Source organism: Schistocerca serialis, chromosome 6, assembly GCF_023864345.2.
Source record: "Schistocerca serialis cubense isolate TAMUIC-IGC-003099 chromosome 6, iqSchSeri2.2, whole genome shotgun sequence".
Lineage (NCBI taxonomy): Eukaryota > Metazoa > Arthropoda > Insecta > Orthoptera > Acrididae > Schistocerca > Schistocerca serialis.
The window spans coordinates 39112501-39128926 of NC_064643.1; the positions used below are offsets into that span (position 1 = coordinate 39112501).

At 45.8% G+C, this 16426-nt stretch overlaps 1 protein-coding gene across 1 annotated transcript in view; it reads right to left on the bottom strand.

Annotated features, from left to right (window-relative positions):
- Window positions 1–12298, bottom strand: part of LOC126484219 (uncharacterized) — a 108424-nt gene extending 96126 nt beyond the window's left edge. Inside the window, exons 1-2 of the mRNA XM_050107633.1 lie at window positions 12228–12298; window positions 4433–4792 (exon numbers count right to left, since the gene is read on the bottom strand). Coding sequence (XP_049963590.1) covers window positions 4433–4792; window positions 12228–12298 — 431 coding nt within the window. The remainder of the gene's footprint in view (window positions 1–4432; window positions 4793–12227) is intronic.
- Window positions 12299–16426: the final 4128 nt, after the last annotated feature.

The window sequence follows — 16426 nt, forward strand, 5'->3', positions numbered from 1 at the left end:
ACAACGTGTTCAACTGTCACTATCGCATCATTCGCTGCTGAGATCATTACTATTAGTGTCACAGAAAGTATACCCATCAGGGATGAATTATACTAATATATGTCTGCTTGTGTCTGTATTGTGTGGATGGATATGTGCGTGTGTGCAAGTGTATACCCGTCCTTTTTTCTTCCTAAGGTAAGTCTTTCCGCTCCCGGGATTGGAATGACTCCTTACCCTCTCCCTTAAAACCCACATCCTTTCGTCTTTCCCTCTCCTTCCCTCTTTCCTGATGAGGCAACAGTTTGTTGCGAAAGCTTGAATTTTGTGTGTATGTTTGTGTTTGTTTGTGTGTCTTTTGACCTGCCAGCGCTTTCGTTTGGTAAGTCACATCATCTTTGTTTTTTGATAAATTATACTAATATACGTTAGACATAATGGTGAGAGTTAAGGCCCAACATATTAACACATTCAGTTGGTGATGAAATAGTGTTTCCGAAGTCAGCTTTTAATACTGCTAAGGCTTCAACATACAGTTTTTTCTCTTTTTTGTTTTTTGTCTTCAGAAACTGGGCATTTCATATTTATTTATTGTGTGTATATGATGACCAATAAGTCAGTGCTGCCAGCTGTTGCTTGCTCATGTAATTCAGTAAAATAAGTAAAACAAAAAGTTCTTTTACAACATTCTGCCTTTAAATGATTATTGACATATACAGGCACAATTGTTCGTGAGAATATATTGCCGAAATGAAAATCTTTGTATGAGACATCTTCGTAAACAACACGTAGGTTCTCGAAGCTGGTGTTTAGTCCAGTTTAAACTTCTGAGCTGAGAAGCTGAGGTCAATATATAAAACTTTTCTCTGGCTCTTTGTCTCCCGTTTTGGGAGACATCTTCAGAAGTAAATGGTACGCTGCCGGTATTGCCCATTGATGAGTGCCCGTCAGTCGATCGGACACCCACGTGTATTTAGAGCCAGTGTGGAGCATCTCTTCTATTATTGCCCGTGAGTTGTCGTCTCACGTGCAAAAACAGTCATTTCGAAAGACTACATTGGCTCGATGACCTCTTGTCAAAGTACAGGGTTTACGCAAAAGGGGGCAGCAGATATCTAGAATTAACGTTTGACAAACTACAAAAGATACAAACACAATTCCAGTGATCCTAGACAGAGAAAAGTTAAAAATTCTGAACAGTCTGTGCAGAAGTTTAGCTAAAGCCACAGTGGTATTGTTACATGTTTATAGGAATTACCATTTATGTGCTGAAATCAGGAAAATTTGAGTCCAGAGGATAACCTGAGTGTGGAAAATCTCCACATTAGTCTATTCACTGAGAGCTGGAATGAAACAGACACAGTTTCACGTGACCCACAATAATGTTAAAGGAAGAATAAAACTTATTCTGTTGAAGTTGAACTGCTTTGATTCAAGTTTATAACAAAACACTCTTTTCTCTCTTTTATAATGCAGTCTAATTTCCACATTTGAGGTCAAACTTTTTTCCATCACATGGAAAACACATTTGTTTCACTCTTCTGCAGTCACTGCTTGTTTTAATAGTTCTTTAACTTCTGACATTTTGTGTGTTCTGTCTTTTTCTGCAACACAGCCTTCGATTTTGGCCCAAACTACCTCGATTATGTTTAATTCACCAGGTATGGAGGAATCAGAAGAAAAGTTTTCCCTGCTCCATCAGCCATTTCATCCACTGCATATTCTTTGTGCACTACTCTGTTCTTTTTTAACAATTTCCAGTAATTCTTTCTTCAATACTCCATTTTCCAATAACAATATTTTTAGATTTTAGTTATTCCGGTATATCTCGCTTATTGGCATTCAGATTAGGTACTTCTTCTTTTCAACAAGAATAGCACGACATGTTATCGAGAACAGTAACTTCTTTTTGCTGAAGCCGAAGAAAAAGTCTTCAAACCACTTCTCGAATGTACTGTTGCACATCTCCTCACAGTAGCCTCCACTTTTCTTGGGCCCGTCTTGGATTTGAAAGTTCACACACTGCCTCTGACAAAACCTGCTTTGCTCCCAATATGTGTGATAATCAGGCATTTACCTTTACCTGTTTCCAGTGGATAATGCAGATAGAAATGCTTGTTTAGAGGATTTTATGGACTTATGCACCGAGACGTTACTTCAGGTATGTCGTGTATTTGGCCATGTCTCGTCCAAACAATAGACGGGTCTTCCTTCATCTCTCAACAATTTATCATTTGTAGGTGACACTGCCTCCCTGAAATCATCTCTGTCTATTAGCACGCTACTGCATCCACACCGAAAGTATTTAAAATTCATTTATTTTAAAACTGTATGATAATAAAATGATATATGGAAGTTGCTCAAATGTGGATTTTTAATCGTGGCCACAAGCACTTTGTCAGTTGTTAGTGACATGTTACAAAAAATTTCCTTCGTATCGCAGTTCTATCGAAGTCACCAATACTTCCTGAAAGTTTGTCATGATTTTTCTTTCTTGGGAGACTTTGAAGAGTGTGACAACCAAGTTTTTTTCAAAACAATATTGGTCACTGACTGCTCTGGATACAACAGCTCCATTTTACACAGATTAAGAGCCATGTGCTTCTCCACAGAAGTTAATGACTTCTTCTTTGATCACTTCTCAGTTAGAGTCAAATCTGACAAGTCGGCCTCGCTCACCGTCTCCGCAGAGGACAACATGACAAGTTTACTCCTATGTTATACAAATAGAAATAAAGGGGATAGCTACTAGGTGACCACAAAAATAATGAATGACGAATGTGATTACAATCACTGACACTGACACACGAATAATCAAAAACTGGGCTTTCAAACGAGACGAACTTTACAATCAGAATCTAAGATCACACACTAATGACTTACAATCGCAACAGACGTGGCCAAACTGAGTGAAGTGTGCCCCGTATTGCTCACCTCTCGGTGGCAGTGCTGCGGTCACGTGCCTCGTCGTGTCCGCAGGCTGTCTGTCATTTCAGTGAATGGAGTGTAGTACTGGAATACCTGCGAGACTAAACTGGAGGTGTCGGCAGCCGCTCCTACGGTACAGCTACGGTAACTTCCCGACCGACTGCTGTAATTCAGTCAGGGCCTGATCAGTTTATTAGTTCACCACTCAGCAGGTTCGTACACCAGTGATTGTAGTGAGCTCGAATTATGTGTTTCAGAGTGAAGCTTTTGTTACTGCTCGAAATCTGTTGTTCTGTCCTGGATGATAACAAAGATCGTGAGTTATTTTTTATAATTTTTTTTCCCAGTTGTTACATTTATTTCACTTAGATATTACCGCACTGTTTGAAAGTCAGCATCATCTACCAGCATTGCAAATACATGTGCTCACCGAGTATTTTTGTGAACATTATTTTCACAATATTTACATTCTATCTGCATGTGTTGGAATGAATAATTTTTTTTTATAGTTTCTGTGTCTCTCTGTATGATGCTTACTAATGAAACAATGATAGTCCAGGTCACAATGATTCCTGATAACAGTTAATTGTCAACAGTCATTAATTTATCAGTGGAAATAAAATAAAAACTATGTCAAGGAACTGGAGTATACTGAATTTAAAGACACAACTGGCGGGACCAACTTGTGATATATTTGCTTTGTGGAATTTACCGTAGTATGTACACAGATATTTCCGGCAAACGTTTCACAACGAAGCTACGTAGTACCAGTAAATAACTAAGGTATCTGCTCCAGTACAAGCTCCCGTAATAATGTGAACAGTTCCTTCGTACACAAGTTGCTAAGTGCCTCATAATGTTGCTGCTTTCTACTTTGGGCGATAATAATGTACACCAACAAGTTGAAGAGAAAGAATTTATGGTAAAATATTATAGACATAAACAGAAAAAGTAATGGATCCAGAATGGTGCCCTGAGGGATACATGTTTCAAAAACTTCCTCATCCACAGGCTGTGTCTATGCAATGAATCATTATCAGCATTTCTTAAATTATAAGTGCTAATTTGGAAATGACACATTCTGCCTGTTAATTTCACTACGAAATGTGCAGAATAATTTTCACGACAAACTCGGAACCCAAAATGCGCGGGTGAGGCTGGCTTGCCAGGTATTGTTGTATTGCACAGAACTGAACTGGGTACAACTGTTAAATACGGAGGCTTAAACAGTGGCACGGTCACTTACGAATGGAAGTAATTCCGTACCAAACTGACGAAAGCTGACCTGCAGCTTTTTTAAAGGAATCGTAGCAATATTTAGCTAGCTACATAACAATCTGTATTTAATAGCCCTTTATACGTACGCGAGAAGAAATATGCCAAAAGTCCACTTACCATAACGAGAAAGGCGCAGGTTATACCGTGTAGGGTGAAGATATCGAATACACGGGAAGCACACTCGTCAACCGAAAGTAATTTCGAGTAGAAGTTAGACAATCTTAGGAGGACAGGTAATAACACTCACCTCGTCCCACCCATCGCCCACTTTATGCGTATCGACCTGAGGGTGTTCCTCTTGGCTCTCAGAAAGTACCTCAGGTCTTCCATATTGATATACGTAAACCCAAAGTCGACCTCGGCTAGTTGCGGGCATCCGTTGACCAGAGGTCGCACCAAACAAGGTTCCTGGGTAGAGCTACGATCGAATTCCTTGTATTCCGGTTCCAGATTCAGCACACGGAGGTTGTGCAGCTGCGACAGGGCCTCCGAGCACCTTTCAGACTTCAGCAGTTTGTAGGGAGCCGTCAGTGTGTGTATTCCGGTGCACTTCTCCACCAAGGTCTTCAGTACCTGCAACTGAACGATTCCCCTTCTGTACAAACACCTACAAAGAAAGCAATGGCAAACCTCAAGAAGAAAGAAACTTCGTTACCGGTCATATAAACAGATGCTTTCTGTCTTTTCTGAGGCACATAATCAAATTCCAGTGACAGAAGATGCACAGCAGCAAGACAGGTGGACGCAAACGAAGTCAGTATTAGTGGTGAACAGAAGGACGAGGATGACGATGACGACGTGCGGTTTGTCGGGAGCTCAATTGCACGGCCAATAGCATCCGCACAAAGTTTCAATTTTTTCACAATCCAATGTAGTCACTGCCACGAATGATGACGACAGTAGTGAAATGACGAGGAAAGCACAAACACCCAGTCCCCGGGCAGAGAAAATCTCCAACCCAACCGGGAATCAAACCCGGGACCCCGCGATCCAGAGGCAGCGACGCTAGCCACTAGACCACGAGCTGTGGACTGAACAGCTCCCACATCGTCCACGCTCACTGGGCCAACTGGTTGTCAGCTAAGAGACGGCTGGTATTCACTGTGAACAGGTTACAATCTCATCTGGCAAATCCTCGAGGAGTCGGTTCGTACTGTCTGTGTCGCAGCTGCTTCCGACCGCCCCGGTTCTTTTCTAGTCCGACCAAATTCTCTGTTCTCATGACCTACATTGCACGACAACTGAATTTGCCTCGTTTTCTTGTTCTTAACTGACTGTGTACCCTCTCACTAATCGTAAACAAATCGGAATAAAATTTCTATTGGGAAAAAGTTGAAAGAAGGAGCAGAATCTATATGCATCTGCACTGACAGCAATAACTGGAAGAAATGCTTAGTGTATGAAAAGTTTATTTTGGCTCAATGACAGTTTACGTAATGGTTTTTAGCTTTAGTATCAAACCAATATAACTAGCCAAAATGAATCCCTTAAAGAAACAAACTTACATATGTAAAACAGCTCCAGATGTCTGATTATTTTACAAAATGTGTTAATGTGTTAAATGTCAGACATTAAGGATGGAAGGAAGAAAAAGTTTTGGAAAAGTTTGAATTTATGTTTGAACTTCGTCAGAAGTTCTCGATTTCTGAAAAGCATTCGATTCAGTACCAGACTTATTCTTATTGTCAAAAGTTCAATCGTTGGGGGAATCGAGTGAAATTTGTACCTGGATTGAGGACTTTTTGGTGGGGAGGGAACAGCGTGTTATCTCAGATGGAGAATCATCGTCAGATGTAGAAGTAACTTCAGGTGTGTGCCAAGGAAGTGTGTTGGGAAACTTCCTCCTCATGTCGTGTACTGATAACCTTGTGGGCAATTTTAATAGTAACCTCATATTTTCTGTAGATAATGCAATTATCTATAATGAAGTATTACCTGCAAGTAGCTGCATAAATATTCAGTCAGATCTTGATAAGCTTTCAATGTGGTGCAAAGATTGCCAGCTTGCTTTAAATGTTCAGAAATATAAAATTGTGCACACCTCAAAAAATGTAGTATCCTATGACTACAATATCAATGAGTCAAAGATGGAATCGACCAACTCATTTAAATACCTGGACATATCATTGTAGGGATGTTAAACGGAATGATCTCATAGATTTAGTACCAAATAGCACTAATACGGGATATTGAATGGATACAGAGAAGGGCAGCACAAATGGTCACAGATTTAATTTGACACACGGAAAAGTGTTAAGGAGATGCAGAAGAAATTGAACTGTCAGACTCTTGAAGATAGATGTAAACTATCTTGAGAAAGTCTAGTAACAAAGTTTCAACAACTGACTTATAAATGATTACTCTACAAATATACTACAAACGCCTACATATCTGTCACACGGATATCACGAATTAAAATTAGAATAATTATAGCACACACAAAGGCATTCAATCAATCATTTTTCCCACGCTCCATGCGTAACTGCAATAGAAGAAACCCTAATAATTGGTACAACTGGACATACCCTCTGCCGCGCACTTCACGGTGGTTTGCAGAGTACGACTAGATTAGATGTAGATGCAGAATTAGAAGTAGAAGTCATTACGTGCTCTCATTATCAAACATAGGACGAGTATAGTCTGGGATGAGTTATTCTACCTCAACACATATACACAGTTTCTAAGTCTCGTACTGGTCTCATCCCCCCCAGGGGGCTTGCCACTCTTAGGCCACCACGGGGGCCCAGCTTTTGCAGCACCTTTTCCCTTTCGTTCCACATGTCTGTCCTCTCGTTGAAGTGTGTTCCGAATTTTCAGTAGCCGATATCAGAACAGTCCAACATTTTTCGGTCCTTTTCGCTTTCTCCGTTCCCGTTCTCCCGTCCTTCCTCCGCTCCAGTGTTTGAGGTTCCTCCTTTTCTTATTCCTCACTGTGCGCTCCCGAAGGTCAACCCGTGCGTCCGACACGTAACGGGTGACGCGGTAACGCACAACTCGTAGCCCCACACCGACAGGTGGGGTTCGCACGTACCCCCCGGTACGGACCCGGCCCAGGAAGGGCGGTTGCCCGTGCTGCCACCTTCCCAAACTGCCAATCGGTCCCTCTGTCAGGCGTTCGGGAGGTGTGAACGACCACCTGAGCCAGGAGCGCTCCCCTCCGAGGGAGGCTGACGGTCGGAAGGAGTGTGCCGTCAGAGGCGCCGACAACCGCGGGGCATTTTCTCGCCACGAGCCGATCGTCTCTTGGTAGAAGACGTCTACCGAACGTAAGTGGAACGAGGCTAAAGATTCAGTGACCCTCTGCACCACAGTTCCTTGCCATTTTACAGCTGAAGACGGTCTGTCCTATAGCTACGGTAAATACATTTATTATTCGGAAAGGTGTCGACGCAATTGCCAGGCACGTGAAATCCTGTTCTCGTTTACACGACGGTACTTCAGTTTTGGAGACTACTACCGATTCTCGAGCACGACGACAGCTCACAGCTTCGCTCCTCCGCAACTATCCCGCCCGTGTCGAGGCCCACCGAATGCCGTATGCATCCCGCGGTGTTATTTACACTGAGTAGCTCGACGGTCCGATCGAGACAGAAATCCAAATGTACCTCTCCGATCAGGGTGCCGTTACGTGTAATCACTAGTGCTCGTGTGCACTCTTTTTCTCACTTTTTATAGAAAAATGTTTCTGTCAAAGATCAAAGCAGGCTACGTTCTTAACCCAATGCGCTGCTACTACTGTCACCGTTATAACCACACTCAAATGTCCTGTCGACACCTGGCCAAATGTGTAGCCTGCGACAGGGATGCTCGAGAGGGTGACATTCTGTTTCCTTCTCCCCGCCCTGCCGACTGCAGTGGCGACTGTGCCGTCTCCTCCTGAGACTGTCTGCGTATCTCGACGAGTGGGTCGTCCGGAAGATCTGGCCGAAGGAAAAAGTGCCTCACCCGGTCACTCGCAATTGTCGGCCAGTCGGAAGCCACGTGTTCTACCGTCCGGCACTTAAAGTACCGTCATCGCTACGTGTCACTCCACGAAGTGTGCGGACATGCGACCTCAAATTCGGCACCGCGGTTGTGAAATCGCACAGTGTCCCCGTCTCCTGCTCCGGGTGTGCGACGAGCCACCGAACTTTTGCCTCGGGGCAGAGTCACCTGCTACACGACCGGCAGGCCGGAAAGGATAGGAGGAATACTCCCGTGAAGCCCTCTTACGTCTCTCCGGCCGACAAACGTCCGAGTCTTCCTCTGCCGACCAGAAAGGCTCCGAGAAATCAAACAGAGGCAAACGGTCGTCTCCTTAGCCAACTTAAGTTCGTTTTATTAGCTGTCTTTCCTTCTGTGAATTGGGCTTAATGTGTAGTCATTTTTACTCCCTTTCATCTTCGTGTCCTACAGTTCTGAAATGGGCACGTACGACTCTAGTTGTTCTTGTGCCCTAAAATAAAACAAAACAATACTGGTCTTATTGTGTTAAACCTTTAACATAAGATCATACATCTCAGTGAGTATATTATGGCAGAATTTTAAATTTGATCAATAATTATATGAAAGGCCGAAAATCCAATTTTTGTTGTCCCTGAAGTTGTTAGTGTACAATCCCAGTTGCAAGTTCCAAATCTGTGTTAGCTATTTAGTGATACAGATCTCACAGCATAGGTGCCCCATTGGTATGCGTATGCTGTGTTACAGACCCCCATGGGCAGTTTCACAAGACACTCAATATTTAATCAGCATAAGGCACTAACATTTTCACAATTAAGCAGGCTAAAAGCAATGCCACAGATACCTGTAGTAAGCCAACCATAAACCACGTTCCACTTACACCACCTGGCAAAACAGCAACCTATTTGTGCATATTCCATGGTCAGGTCATTATTTTGGCTACTACCATTAAGCATGGGTATTTGTAAGCAGAGAAGAGGGAAGGAAAAGAACAGGCACAGTCCCCTGCGAACAAGACTCAGTGGCAGCAACAGCAGCAGCAAGCTCACAGATCACTCCCCCCCTGTGTTACGGAGCTGGTCAGTGTCGTGTATTGTAGACTGTGTACACTCATTCAGTTCATGACACGATCCGAAGAAATCGTGACTTTATATTGTACTTCTGATAATATAACAGTCTCATATTTTTCAAAAAAAGATACAACATACGTAAGCCTTATTTTAACACGAAATGTATTCACAGCTGCAAATACGGAGAACCGTCGGCTGTGTGATGGAATGATGACAATGAAAATTTGTGCCAGATACGGACTCGAACCAAGATTTCCCACTTATTGCGAGCAGTCGGTTTGCCGTTAGGCTATCGGACCGTACTTCCAGACGAGATGCAAACTTCAATATATTGTCAACCGTATGTCCACAACCTGCATTCGTACATTCGTTATATATTTTTCCATACAGGGGAGGCATTTTTAATTGAATGCTGCTTGCCTGGTGTTGATGGATAAATATGATATTTCAGTGCCTGTATTGTTCAGAAGTATGATGCAATATTCCTTCAGAGATGCACGCTTTTTACTTCTGGACAACACAGGCACTACAATATCGTATTTATCCACCGACACTGGGCACGTGAATTTCGATTAAAAATGCCTCCCCTGTACAGAAACGTACATAATGAACGCACCGGTGCAGGTTTTCGACATGTGGAAGTTTGGGTCTGGCCGTGAAGCGTGCAAACGGACAGGTGACCGCTCACGATAAGTGCAAAATCCGGGTTCACGTCTCAGTCCGGCACAAATTTTCGCTGTCACCATTCCATTATACAGCTGAGATTTGTCCGTATTTGCAACTGCAAATACATTTCACATACGTCATAATGGCTGCAGCTTACCACAGCCCGTGTTCCTTAGGACGTGCGTGCGTGCCCGAAGGAATATTACACTGCACTTCTGAACGATGTGCTCTGTACCTTATTGTAAGCCTTATTTTCAGAAGACTATTACTCTTTGTACTTCTAATTTAATTCAAAATTATAATCGTATCTGAAATTATCAATCTCAACGTATGAAATATTTTGAGCAATAATTTGACAATTTTATAAAAGAAGTATTTAACCACATACGAAGATCTCCGGATGTAAAATATCGACGTATTATAAGATAGCTGAACTGAAACTTCTCCTATCTTTGCTCTCGTCAATTTGTGTAACGAGCAGTTGTCGGTTAGTTACGGAGCAAATAGTTTCACTGTGAAGTCACGAGGTGAATGACGTGGGAGGTATCCCTTTCTTTTTGAGGTCACTGGCTGGCTGAGGTTTGTTTTGTACTGCAATGTGGAACTGCTATAAATTACTACATGAGAGATGGAAACAATAAACAGAGAGAAGGATAAAGTTTCATCGTGCAGCATTGTCCTTATCTTACAGTGAAGGTCAGTCGTTCTGCCTAGATCTAAAAATGCTAATTCCATAGAGCCACAAATTCAATAAGGAGCAATAAAAAGAAGGTACTGTGCGACCTTCCTTCTTGCCAATTTATTAGCTGCACACACGTAGCAAAAAAAGTGTGCTTTCTCTCAGCTTTTATTTTTCAGTTCTTTCTGGACAACAGTAGAGGAGAGAGTCAGCTCAATTTGGAAGCTCGGGTCTGGGATCTTACAGAATAAAAATTTGGATACTGTTGTGGACCTACGTGTTTGCAGATTGAGGAGAAGGAATTTTATGTGGGTTTGTATGGAAAGTAACAGTAATTATTTCTAAAATGCAAGAATGATGGTTGGACTAACACTCAAGCGAAGAAAATTTAGAAGCTCGTGAAACTTTTGTGTTGAGGTGTTTCAATTTGAGTGAATATGTTAAATTTATGAAACTGTGAATAAAGGCGTAGCACCAAGAGTATTAATTGAAGAATACAGCAAAGCTGAAATTAGTGTTCATGGTGATGTAGCAAAGTTGCAAACTTTGAATGATAATGTTGTAGAAGATAATATTTTGAGGTAATGCTCTAAGCACAGTAGAGGATCCTGTTCTACAGACAAACTGTTTTCTGCTGTAAAAGTCTAATTGTAAGCATTACTCGAACTGGCTAGGGCAAATGAAGTTTCAGTATTAGTTGCTAAAAAGCATTAGGAACCTGGCACTTGCATATATTTCGTGTGGAGAAAAATATCTGTAATAGTTTTTCCAAAGTACAAAAACTTGAAAATTTCAATTTTGTAAACAGTTACAGCTCACTTGGTGGTTGGTTTAGAAACAGTGGCAGACTAGTTTGTGGTAGTGATGCAAACAACATAATATTTACTGTATGCAATTCTGATGTAAAAATGTAAAACTTAAACTCACAATCTCTAGCTCATATCAAAATTTTTTCAAAAATATGTGGCAACTGTCAATAAGGGAAATGTGTGTTTTATCTGTGAAAGACTTTCTTTGAGAAGTCTGATGCTGGGTTTTTCACATGCTGTAACATTCATGTTTTCTGCTATAATGTGTCTAGTTATTGAGTGTTTCATAAATGTATTTCCCTCAAAACGTGTGTCATTAGTAACAGGAATTATCTTAACTGCATTAATAACCACAGTGGTGACTCCAACAACTGTTAGTTATGTTGAAAACTGTGAGTGTGCATCGCCTTTTTTCTTGTGTTCCGGTTCCGTTCACTACCGACACGGGTCATATTATTCCTTCGCGTTCAGACTCCTCCGTGCCTACAATGCCTTGTCACTCGTGGATAAGGCAGAAATATACGACTTCATTTGACGGGTTTCCGATGCCACTGAACCAGCCTCACCCGGCACTATACGGCCGACAACGTCTGCTGCCCTGCACGCCTACCACCTCGTGGCGAGTAACCCGCTCACCGGCCTCGTCCCCGTAAAGGACTCGCCACATCACACTGCCGGTCCGTGGCCGAGGTTGGAACGAAACGGCCCGTCCGGTGAGTCCAAAGCGTGCTGCCCCATTCTGCAGTGTTCTCACAATTTGCGATGACGACGACCGGCTCCTCTGCTGCGACGGGTTCCGGTCACACAGTTTCATTTTCGTACGCTCACTCTGTGACGCCAGTCACCTCTGCCGCACCGGTACGCCAGCACGCTCACCTCTCCGTGTCAGCACTATTGCCCGCTTCAGCAGTGACGCGGGTCACCTCCGCCGTGTCGGAGGACCGCATCTCCGCACGTCTCGCTTCCCACGTGCACAGATTTTCGGTGATGCTGGTCGCTTTTGCCGCACCGGTCACTTACGCTCTCGCACCTTCCACCCCGGCTCCTGCGGCACCGCCCTACGGCACCCGTACTCTGCTCGTGCCCGCTCCAAACGTATCGGCCGACGGCGCCGCAGCAACCCTCCTTACGCACCTCACTCGCACCCGGTCCTGCCGCTACAGACCACAGCATCCTTTTCTCGTCCACACCCGCACGTCCGCACCTGCTGCCTCCGACTGTGGCGCCGCAGCCCCCTCCGGACCTACTCGGGTCGTCGCTGCTCCCCAGAGCCCAGCCCTCCACTACACCACCCCTGCTCTGCCTGCACCTGCTCCGGTCGTGCCGCCTTCCGATGGCCCCTTTCACCGACGCACACGTTTTGACCGTGTCCACTCTCGATATTAGCAGCCTCCGGCACGCGTCCGACTACGAGCCGGGCCGGGCTTCCGCTGCTTCGGGCACCGTTCCGATAACGGCCGTCCCACCACTCGGTCACGATTTGACACCGCAGGCCGGTACAGCTCCCCTGTCTCAGTGCACGTTGGCTGCTTCCTCGCCCACTCTTAATACTACCACTCTGAGCTTTCCCGAGGTGCGAAAGGACAACCCTAAGATGTGGTTTGCCCTAGTGGATTATATCCCCGATTTCCGTGCTGTATCTGACGTTATCGTGAGCACAATTTACCTTACCAGTCATTGGCACGACCACATCGATCTCATCAGTGATCTGCTGCTTTCATCACCTACAGACTGCAACTGTACATTGTGTAAAAGTTGCCTCATCGAGCACCTCTCCTGTCCTCCTCCGGAGGCCACACACCAGATTATTCACGCCGAACTATTCGGCAAATGAACGCCGTCTGAGTTCTGACGGCACCTTCACTCGGAAATCGACAGTTAAGTTAGGACCGACATCACTCTCTGGACCCTTCGGCTCCTCAAACTTTCTCAGGAGGTACAGCCGGAGCTGCTTCCGCGTACCACTGCCGCTACGGAGTCGAGCATCCGTTCCGCTGATCGAGCATTCGCTATTATTCGCCTCTGCCGGTGCACGCCTCGAGCGTCGTCGCCGACTGCGGCGGTGGGGGCAGTGCCGTCCCCGCTGCCCCCTTCCTCACGTGCTCACAGTCGCGCACACCCGGGCCAGACCACCACTGCAACACCACTGCCGTCTGTCGGCCTCCGCCCCACACTGCCAGTGTCGACGACCCGACATGCACCACACAAGGATGAAGCTGTGCCCGACCGGCCTCCGAGCGCCGACACTGCCTCTCCGTCCCCCCTCCCTACCTGTCCACAGTGTCAGCTTCGTGCGATGTTTCGCCCACCGCTCACAACTGCAGGCCTCTGCGCAGTCACCTAAACACGAACGGCAGTCACGTTTAGGTGCCACGCCACGTCCCGCCTCTACGCCACACGGCGCCTACCGGTCCGGGTCACACGGCGCCCACCTCGGGCACACGCTCACCGTCTCTACGTGGTGACGTAATGTCCGGCCTCCACTTCCTCGTGCACACGGGAGCAGCTGTCGGCGTCACCCTCGCCACTGTCACATCTGATGACCCCTCTCCAGCTTCACTACCTTTTGTCACTGTAAACAGACCACGTATCCCCTCTCACAGGTACGTAAGGTTATTACTCTGTGTTTCCCACAATAAGCTTTTCCCTGGACTTTTTACGTAGTAGAAATCGACAAACCTGTCATAAGGTTGAACTTCCTCTGCCACTGTGACCTCTCGCCTTACCTTCGAGGCACTGCAGTCCACCACTCTTCCGGTGCCACAATCTCCTGTGGCGACAGCCTTCTCAGATCTCCGAGCTCTCACACGAGTGCTCTCAGATGGCAGCCCTCTGCACGCAAAACTCGAAGCAGATCTCTTTCGACTCAGCGCCGTCCCCGACTGCACATGTACCGGCAAACTTCCGCCGCCTCTCTGCCGATACTGTTTCCCGAGCACGATCTTGACCCCACAGTTGCGACCCGGGCGGACGTGCCGCTCTCTCTGTCCACGGCAACTACACGAACGCCAATACACGAGGCCCGGCAACCGCACCTGCTTCCGTGTGACGTGCGTAGTGATTGCGACATCGTCCTCGCAGCTAGCACGCCGTCACACTCACTGCCCACCGTCGCACCGCATCTCACCCGCGATCTCCCGATGTCAGCTGACACGTCACTCACACTGCCAGTGAACCTACTCCACCTCCCACGTGCCAACATTCCATCTCCCACCAATGTTATATTTCATCTGCTACCGGCGACCTGCAGCTCACACAATCGAGCCCCTACCCCCCCCCCCTGCCGTCTCACCTACTGCTTAGTCGCTATCAGCAGTGGCACCTGTCACGAGATAAATACCGCGGAGGGGACTCTGGTTCGACAAGGTTTGGCACCTTAACCCGATCGAGCTACACTGTGCTGAGGACACTGTCAAAGACGCGGATATCCTGTGGTCTCAACCATCAACTGACCCTCACCGATACACCTCGTGTTAAAGAAAGATGGTACATTCCGTATATACGGTGATTACTGAATGCTAAATTTTCGCCGGCCGCTGTGGCCGAGTGGTTCTAGGCACTTCAGTCTGGAACCACACGGCTGCTCCAGTCGCAGGTTCGAATCCTGCCTTGGGCACGGGTGTGTGTGATGTCCTTAGGTTAGTTAGGTTTAAGTACTTCTAAGTCTACGGGACTGGTGACCTCAGATGTTAAGTCCCATAGTGATTAGAGCCATTTGAGCTAAATTCGCACCACATCCAGGACTACACACAACTCTAGCACAGTGTCCGAGTGTTTACAGTGCTTGACTGCTGTATGGCGTGTCACCGAGTTCCCTGGCACCCACCCGACATACCTAAGACTGCTATCGATACGCCATTTGTGCTCTCTGAATACCAATTCGTGCCTTACACCCTTAAAAAAGTTGCACGAACGTAGCAACGTTTTATCGACTCAGTGGTGTTTAACTTTCCTTTTGCCTATGTGTACCTCAGTGATATTCTCGTGTACTCATCATCTATCAGCGACCATCAGGAGCACCTCGTCAAGTTCGCACGGCATCAGAATTGAATGGCATCGAGATGAATTGTGAAAAGTCGCAGCTTAGTAACACCACTGTTACTTTTCTGGGACACACTGTTTCGTTTGCAGGCATGCGCCCCCCCTTCAGATGGGTCAACTCCAATCTTAGCTTGCCTCTCCCAGAAGATCATTCTGCACTAAGATGCCTTCTAGTCAGGGTAAGTTTTTATCGCCGACACCTCCCCCGTGCAGCTTCCGTACAAGATGCTGTTTGCCCGACGTGTTCCTGGCCGATGGATCAAACGACACGATCGACACGTCCAACTGTCTGAGAACCACGCTTTCTGAAGCTGTTACCCTCGCCCGCTCCAAGCTAAATCGACTTACGACCCTCACGGCAGATGCCAGCAACAGGGCGTGGGTGACACTACAGAATCACTCCGATCTGCCTCGAAAAAACTGACAATGTCTCAGTGTAAGTGGTCGGTGTTTGATTGAGAACTTTTACTGGTTCATAAGGTGATCAAATACTTCTGTACGATATCGAAGGGCTTCACCCACTATATTTGTGGTGTCACCGCCAGACACCACACTTGCTAGGTGGTAGCTTAAATCGGCCGCGGTTCATTTAGTACATGTCGGACCCGCGTGTCGCCACTGTGTGATCGCAGACCTAGCGCCACCACAAGGCAGGTCTCGATATACGATAGAGCACTCGCCCCAGTTGTACGGACGACATTGCTAGCGACCATATGGACGAAGCCTTCCTCTCATTTGCCGAGAGACAGTTAGAATAGCCTTCTGCTAAGTCCATGGCTACGACCTAGCAAGGCGTCAATTGTAACAGTGCATGTATCTTACGAGTCTCATTTGTATAGTCAAGAGAGATGTATCACCAGGAGTGAATAAAGTTAAGTATATTCCAAAGCTACGTATTTTCTTGATAGCAGTCATAACGTATCTTGTTCCAGAATTCACGCCCGTCTGCGTTAGATAGCGTGCCTATCGGCCCCCTCAAAATAACACTGTCGGCACATCTGTCGACACATCATTTGGCGACGCAGCTTAAAGGA